Source organism: Halyomorpha halys, unplaced genomic scaffold, assembly GCF_000696795.3.
Source record: "Halyomorpha halys isolate HHAL.00 unplaced genomic scaffold, Hhal_1.1 Scaffold18.1, whole genome shotgun sequence".
NCBI lineage: Eukaryota > Metazoa > Arthropoda > Insecta > Hemiptera > Pentatomidae > Halyomorpha > Halyomorpha halys.
In genome coordinates this window covers 1,802,596-1,811,734 of record NW_027114407.1, presented here as the reverse complement: position 1 = coordinate 1,811,734, position 9,139 = coordinate 1,802,596, and the positions used below count along the sequence as shown (strand labels likewise).

At 31.2% G+C, this 9,139-nt stretch overlaps 1 protein-coding gene across 1 annotated transcript in view; it reads right to left on the bottom strand.

Annotated features, from left to right (window-relative positions):
- The window catches only part of flz (filzig), a 154,486-nt gene that overhangs the window by 4,037 nt on the left and 141,310 nt on the right, over positions 1 to 9,139 (bottom strand). Inside the window, exon 5 of the mRNA XM_014421072.2 lies at positions 8,823 to 9,088. Within this exon, the coding sequence (XP_014276558.1) occupies positions 8,823 to 9,088 (266 nt within the window). The remainder of the gene's footprint in view (positions 1 to 8,822; positions 9,089 to 9,139) is intronic.

Sequence of the window (9,139 nt, the reverse complement as noted above, 5' to 3'; positions counted from 1 at the left end):
TGAAGGTACTAAAATTTCTAATTTACAAGAAAACCTGTATCATTGCTTTGTTCTAAAAGTACCCACATATGAAGAAAATTATTATTTTTCTTTTATATTTGGCAAACTCCATAAACTCCAAAAAAAAAAAAAGTAAATCTTTAACTCAAAAGGTTTTTGATTGATAAACAATAAATGAAACAGAATAATGTATTTTGTTTTGCAATAAAGTTATTCAAATGAAAAAAAAAAAACTGCAAAAAGTCTATTATCGTTCTGAGGGATTCTGAAATCTCTTTTGACAGAACTACGGAAATTTTTAGAAATATAGAATATTATAATATATTTAAACGAACATATAAACATTTAAAGTATTTTAATATTATTTAATGTAATGAAATTTATACAAAGAGTTCATAGTTATAAGTAATTTAGATTGAATCTGAAATAAATAATTTAACATACATTTAATCTTGGATTGTATGGTAATTGCACATATTATAAATAAAGATAATAATAATATATAAGAAAGCGAGAGATAATGTGTGTGTATGAATAAGGAAGGAAGGAAAGGAGAATAAGTAGAGGCTGTTCTAGGTCAGTCGGTCTGTAGCTCTGTCTACTTTCTCCTTTTCAGGGCTTTATCCTTCTTCTATATACACACGCTTATGCTTCACGATATGGATTCAGTGTACTTTTTTTTTAATTTTACATTTTTTATTTGCTCCGATTTTGTTTTATTATGGAATCATTAAAGTCAAATGAAAACTAAAATTGCCTGGTATGAAAACGCTAGTAATTTTTACGAACGTTCTACTTCAATACTTCAATGAAGATTAGCTTTGCCTAAGTCCGACTTGCTAGAAATGTTTACCCTAGTTAATCAGGTTAGTACTTGAAGATACAGTTTGTAGGTTGATTTAAGCAGTTTAATCAAAATTGTTAGAACAGTTTTTGAGAAAATTGTTATATCGATTATAAGTGGTATTTCCTGTAATTCGATTATAGTGAAAAGTTACTTTATCATCGGATTTCAGATTTCTCTCCATAATCCCTCTGTTTTAACCTTACAATATAAACAACCATTTATTATCAATCTAGTTGAACGTGTAGGGGTCTAAATTAATTGTTTTGGAATGGTACACTGTATCTATTGGGTTAGTATTTTTTACGCTACTGAAGTATGAACTGAGGATTTTTTTAGAAAAAAATTAATAAAAATGAGGATCCAACCAAAAATGCTTAAAAAATATAGAACTTAGATTTTTTTTTTGTACTCAAGCCATTCTAAAAAGTATAAATTAGTTGTGATCTGAAAACTTTTTTTCTTAAGGATTACTAAACTTACTCTCCCTTAGGTAGTTGAGAAAGTAAAATTACATGAAACTTCCGATGTTCGAAATCTTTCCAAGTTTTATCGGAATCGGCATTTACTTGGTCTTGTCCTCTTGTTAGCGAAAGTCAGTATCTTTAATCTGAGTTAGAGTTATTCGCAACGGAAAAGATTCTGTTACTTGTAAAATATGTTATCCAAGTTGTATTAGGGCTGAACTGCGGAGGCAATACACTCCCTCTACCAAGTCCAATAAAAACTAAAACGATTTAACTTCTGTAAAAGAGAAGTTAGGAGGAATAAAAAGTTTGGGGGAAGAAGCCTTGCCGGCTTTTCCATATGACACAGCAAACAATTCTGAAAGACCTTTTTAACTCCTTCAGTTCCGAGCTTTCTAAAAACAGCCGACGTTATTTTCAAGCGCTATGTCAATTTAGTCGATGGTTTTTTTAAAGCCTTTAGGGAAGATTATGTTAAACAAACTTGAAATATTCTTGTTCTTATGTAAACTGGACGGAATTGGTTTTAAATGTTTTCATTCACTTCAATTCAGTTTTCTCCAAGGTGCAAATAAAGTAACGACAACCATGGCAATGTCTTCGGAGATCGGAAGGTTGAGGGAGGATGGAGTGGGATGGGAGAGAGCTTCCCAAGACAAATTAAAAAAAAAATTTAATTTTTTTTATTAATTATTAGAAAAACTTTTTTAACAATAATGTTAAAAGCTTACATATGTTCATTCCGTGTGTAATCGTAATTCATATAGGGTATCCTACTCCACCACTTTAGTTTCTTCGCATTTCAGCCTACGTTTTTCAGTTCCATCATCCATATAGCTCTGTGTCTTGTGTATTGTTACTAGCTATCCCAATCTATATGCTATCAACTCTTTAACTAGAGTTTAAGAGTTTAATTTAATCTATATGCTATCAACACTCAACAAGTGTTTTATTTTTCTTTCCATGTTTCTGTTGCTTCCACTAATTACTTTACAATTATTCATACAATGTACGCCTCGGTTGCAACAAGGAACAATATGGTTCTCAGAACCTCGAGGTCCTTGAGGAACACCAGTGGGATGAAAAAAGAGGAAGAATAGGCTCAATTGTGATTCAGTCTGAATAATTCATCAATGAGATTGGAATGGATAGTGAGAAAGTTTGAAAGGATTAGGAATTGACGAAGTTTGTTAACAGTCCCAAGGGCTAGACCCAATCAAAAGCCTATGATATATCCAGAAATATTCCAGCGTAATATATACCACATTCTAATGAAGACAAAACAACGTCCAACACCCGATGACTACAGAATAGTGGAGTTAGGAATCCAAACGGGTGATCCAAGAAAATATTAAAAATTACTTTTTCCAAACACTGTAAGTAGAGAATAAATTATTAAATCAAAATAATCCCGGGGTGGTGTAGGAGATAATATGATCCTATAATAATATTTGGCATTAAGCAATCAAATACTGCTAGCATACTCAAGAAATCCAATGGAGATGCATTGCATGTTCATCTGGAAACAGCACAATTAAGATGCATGAACAACAGTTTTGTACGGAATTAATAATAGTCCAATTTTATGAGCGATAAAAACTGAGTTGCTCACGAACAGTTATTAGTACGGAGCTTTAGTTCAAAGTTCAATCTGTAGCATGCTCTCCTCTCTTTAACTTCCATTCCTAACATTACATTATCTCTGCACAAATACAATGAGATAGTTGCAAACAATTGTAGCCTACCTGCTAGTTTTACATTCAAATGGCCTCTACAGTGTTTTCTTTGGGTAATAAGACTCAGTTCAAAATCAATGGCAACCAGAAAATATAATTACTAAAATTGCACTAAGCCGATCTTAATTTTAAATTATTATGCATTATTTAGATCATTAGACTTTTTAGTGAAGTCTGCATAGCTGATTTAGTCTTTGGTTGTGTCTTCAACCTCTTTGTGAATTCTTCTTTTTAGTCAAAATTATTGTTGAACCTAAGGAAATTTTAACAATATGACGATGAAACCCAGCTTGTGAATCCCTAAATTCAAATCTTGTCCCGACTCGACTCCTACTATATATTATTCTCTACAGAGAAATCATTAACCATAAGATATTTTTAATTATATGTTCGTAATAGAAATCTGCAGAAAAAGAATAATTTTCTGTAAGTTAATCAATAATTGATTATTAGTTATTATATTCGACGTACATCATCGGTGTTATAATGCGCTGTAGTAGGTCAAGTTGTATAATTTTAATTCCACATTGAGAAAATACGTTGCATCAGAACTACAAATTAGTTACAAGAATACCAAGTATCGAACACAGTTTTTTTTCTATTACGATTGTACTACAGGAGATTTTACTTTCAACTACGCCATCAGCTGATCCAAAACATGTTTTTCCTTATTTGTTTATGTTTTTAATTTTTCATTTGTAGCGTCTCATAGTCGGAATTTATTTAGTTTTAATAAGCTACATATATAATTTTTGAGGCTGGTAGTTAAAAAGAACTTTTTATTATCTCAAAGGCAGCGTCTTGGCGAAAATATTAAATATTTGATAAATTATAAAATAAAATAGTAAAAGATATAAACGAGATAGGTAACGATGCAATACCATACTGAAGGATAACTACTCGAACTATCTATAAATAACTTTTGCATCAGAGTGATGGATGATAATGACGCAACAATTGGACCATGAAAAAGAACCAGAGTGGGTAGTCATAGGGGAGAAAGTGCTTTGTCTTGTCCGGCAGAGAAAAATCTTTTAAAATGGATAGAATGATGGATTAGACAAGCTATTTCTATACTGATATATAGGAGGCACTGACCTCTCTTCCTACCACTTTATGGTGCACTAAGAAAACAGCACTATAAAAATACAATAAGCCTTAAATTTATTATTATTTAGTTAAAACAGGTTTATTATTTTTGTTTTCATGTATTAAAAATTACGTTTTGAGGTTGCAGCCTGACATCAGAAAACAAATTCAAGTGGAATTAAGTAAAAGTTATATTCCTAGCAATTTAATATTAGACCAAATATAATGTTATTAATAATAATTATTGTAATATTATATTACAGTAAGGGGAGCCATATAATAATGAGAACAAATTCGGTAGATGGGGTGATTTTTTATGAATAAAAAAAATGGAATATAATAATAAATGGAATAATGTAATAAAGAACAAATAAAAAAATTCTCTCTATTTCCAATATTAGTCCTGAAGAATTTGAGGAAAAACTATAACTTATTCACTATAGATTTCACTTCTTATACCAATAAAATCAAATCTTCATCTTATCCAAAAATGGGAATATTTTACTATCTTAAATTGAACATTTCTCCTTCTCTACCAATTAATTTCCTTTTTACTTTCCTACTAGGTAAGGAGAGTATTATCTTCGGGTCATAATTTTGATGTGCAATTTTTATCGGATATATGGAGGTTTCAGAGGCCCCTTGTTTGTTGTTGTGACAATTTGTTTGGCGACTCATCTGTTTATTTACTGAATGGTGGACCGATTTTGTTGCTTTTTTTTCTGTCTGTGTGCGAAAAAGATTACGCTGTTCTGTACACAATAACCGAAAAACTATATTTTATGGAAAATAACAAATAGGTATAATTACTTAAAATTCTCTATTAAAATTTTTAACTAATTCGGAACAGTATTAGCAAAGATACGGTGTATTGGACTCAGCAATCGTGTTTTTGGGGGCGACAGTAGTAGCATGGCAATGCGCCTGTCTACTTCCCTAAAGGTTGTGGGTTCGAGCCCTGGCCCCATCCGTGTTTTTTTTTTTTCAAGCATAAAATTACACAAAACTCACTCACAGCCTCCCCCGGGCATTTGTGAGGCCCGCTAGCCAATGAGTAGTACTCACAAAAATGGGCGTGGGAGTGACGAACCTACCCTATGAAAAACCACGTCAGGAAACGCGCGATGTATTTCCTCAGTACATCACCCGAGGCCTTGGACCTCCACGGTCTGTCGCGCCTATACTATAATAATAAAAAAAATCATGTTTTTTGAAAGTATTTTGTACAGGTCCCCGTGGAAACTTATTCCATTTTTATTAGTTTTTCAGTAAAAAAAAAAATTATACACTTACCAAAACTTAACAATTGCTCGTGATTGTAAAAAAAAAAGCTTAACGAAAATAATAATTATGGGACCCATGTTAGCAAATTAACTTCAAAAAATATTTGTATAGGACTTTTTTTATCAGGAAATTGTTAAGACGTGCTCGATTTATTAATTATTCTCGTGATAAATTAAGAAATTTAAAAACAATCTCAGTTTGAAATATTACCACCCGTTTACGGTGGAGCCAAAAGGAGGGTATTGTGTTTTGAGCTATCTCATTACCTCTTATTTTGAGTATGTAACCGTTTTTTGAGCAAACGGCTGAACCAATTTGAAAGTATAATGATTGGAATTATTCAGTGATATTCCGTAATTTTTCTGAAACAATTTGAGCTCAATATGGTGAAAAATGATTGCATTAAATGAATTCAATCTGTCCGTCAGTCACTTGGTGACCATATTTTGAGATTTTTAAGTTTAATGTCTCAAGTTACACAGTAATATCCCGTGAGTGTTTTAAAAAATTTTTAGTTCAAAATATTGAAAAACTAGTTTGTTTTATCTCATAACCTCCTTTAATGATCAAGCGTGGAGTGAGTGAACAACTCTAAAGAATTGGTTTTATGATTCGTGTGTTCTAATTATGAACTATTGTGTATTATGTGTTTCATAGTTTTTAAAGTCAATGTTGAACCTGGTTCTGATATGAATTGTACCTTAAATATTTGATAGACCAATTTACCGTACCATTACAGAGGGTGTATTTTTTGCTAAGAAATTGTATACATTGTAGCAAATGGTGATGTGTGTTAAATGTGAAAGTCAATTAACATGATGTTTGCTGTTATAATAAATTTAAATTTATTCACATTACTTTCGTCCAAAACATTTTAGTTTAATTACTATTACTATCTATTAAAAGAAAAATCGATTATTGCATGTTAATATTGTTGTATAGTTTCATTCTCATAAAAAAAAAGGGGGGGCCATTGACATTTGAGCTCTTTCTGTTCACATTGCCAGCCAAAGGCAAATAAAATATCAATACCTAAAAAAACTTTAAAATAAAAAAAAATTCAATTACGAAATACAACCTAACGATATTAAGTGACGGAATGCCACTGCTTATCTACTTAAACATATTGGTGAGTTGTTAATGAACTTGTCTACTTATAATGAATCTTCGCAACTTTAAAAAACCTTGCAAATATATTCCTTTCCATGCTTTTGTGCGTGTGAAAATAAAGAAATATATTAATGTATTTTCGAAAGAGCTTTGAATTTCGTTTGGGTGTGTAAGGCACCAGACAACTATGACATGTTTCATTATTAATAGAAAAGTTCACTAACAACCCACTAATATATTCAAGGAGATAAATAGTGACATTCCATAACTTAGAATAAATTGGTTTATTTCGTTCGCTTTTGTGTAGTATATATATATATGGATAATGTTTATTTTTTATATAAAGTTTTATTTATTTTTTCTTAATCATTCTGATTGATAATTTATACATTTAATTTAAATTGTATATCTAATATGCCTAATTTTATGTTAACGTAAAGTCTCCTGGCTCGATTAAAACAGAATTGCAGGCCTAAATTTGAAAATAGTGTTACGAATCATTATTAATCTTTGGCAACAACAAAAATAAATTTTTATTATTTATATTTAATAGAAATGTAATACTGGCATAACTGAGAGACACAGAAGGCTGTTTTCATTGAATATTTCAGTGGCCATCCCAGTTCATGTATTTCTCGTTTCTACACTTCTATATATAGCCTACAAAAAAGCAATCTCTCTTCCCCCTGGTCCAAGTTTGTCCTATAAAGCGATATGTATTTCATTTCAGGAATAATATAAAATAATAAAATAAATAATGAAATATAAATATTTTAATTTATATTATAGGACGATTGATTATTTATATTCGAAAAGATTATATAGTCATAGAAACTGCATAAACGTAAGAAAACTTTGGTTCCTACTCCCCAGTGCCCGCGCACCTCTTAATAACCTGAAGAGCAATTGGTTCTCACTCTTTTCAATAAAAATTATTTTTATTAAATGGCTTTTCCATCATCCCCACATTGTTAATCAATAAATAATTTTCCTGGGAGGTCTATAGGTTTTTATTTATTAAACACATAGTATTCATCCTCTTTGTATATCCTGTGTTAAATTTCAAATATATATTGTACGAAAGTATTAACTCAAAACAAATAGGTTTATTTCGTAGGATTTTGTATAATATATATATGGATAAAGTAAAATCAATAAAAATATATGCATTCTTATAAAGTTTTAATTTTTCCTTAATTATTCTGGTTGATAATTCAACAGGCTGCGTTTTGGCTCAATAATATTTGTGTTTATGAAAAGAAAAGAAATTGAAAAGCATCTGCAACGAATCTGAATCTATTTGTGAATTGTGAGCTTATGAACTGTAAGTTTATCTATCTTATAAATTCAGACTGGGTCTGAATTTATAAAATAAATAAACTTTACAATGCAAGATCAGAGAAAGCCATCGTTACTTCTAACCCTCTGTATTTTATTCACTTGAATAAGTTTTTTAAATAAATAATTTTGTGTAGTCTTTAATAAGAGGAAAATATTTTAAATAAAATAAATATTTTGAATAGTGTTTGTTAACTTCTGTTACTTGAATTTCTGCTTTAAGCCTTGAAAGAAGAATCTCTACATATTTCCTGCCACATCCCTACTAAAGCTGTCAGGAAGGTTTATTTCTTTTCCTAGAGCTCTACCAAGTCCACCCCAGAAAAGTTATATTTTATTTTAGTTAAGGCTACGTGATATTTATTTTTAACTCTGGATTTTTATGTGTAAGATGAAGCTTACTTTTCAATTATACCAGAAGGTTGTACTACGTACAAATAATATTTCCTAGTATAATAATATAATTTGTCGATTTTTTAAAATATGAAGTCTGGAAAAAGAACTAAGAATCACATAGAAATTTTAATTCTCCCTTGCTTGTTGTTTTTTCTTCCGTTCTTTTCAGCATTCCGTCATTGTTTGGCTATGCTTTATTGTTTTTCTTCATTTAAATTTTTCGTTATGTTTTGGAGTCCTTTCAATCTCAAAACTTTATTGTAGAAACATTATTTTTATTTTTTTTAAATGCCATACATAAATGGATGTAAAGCTACGTGTAGGGAAAAGGTATTCATAGATCTGTACTGATTAATGGGTAAACCAATAGACTGCGGGCTACACACACACACGCACTAAGTTGCTGTTAATCTTTTAATCACTGTAAGTATATGAATTATACTTGTGAGTACTTACCTCATACGAAACTTTACCCCACCTACCAATTTCTCAAAAGTATGATATTGTTAGGATCGACTATTAGATATGTATATTTTAGATGTCGTTTAAGATGCTTACCGTACTTAAGCCTGCCCCATCCCGTGACAGTGGCTATCCTGCCAGTAAAGTCCTCGTTGTCCTTAGGCATGCAGATGGGTACGATGTGCTGGTCGAACTGGACCGGGCTGTCCAGCTCCAGTAGTGCGATGTCGTTCTCGAACGTTGCCGCGTCGTAGAGACGGTGGACGATGACCCTCCGTACCGGCCTCGTCACGGATCTCTTCGACTCCAACTCTCCGCTGATGTCGTACTCCCCGAACACAGCGATCAGTGAAGCCAAGAATCTAAAATAGAAAAAGAAGACTTAATATACATGTTAATTATGTATTCAATCT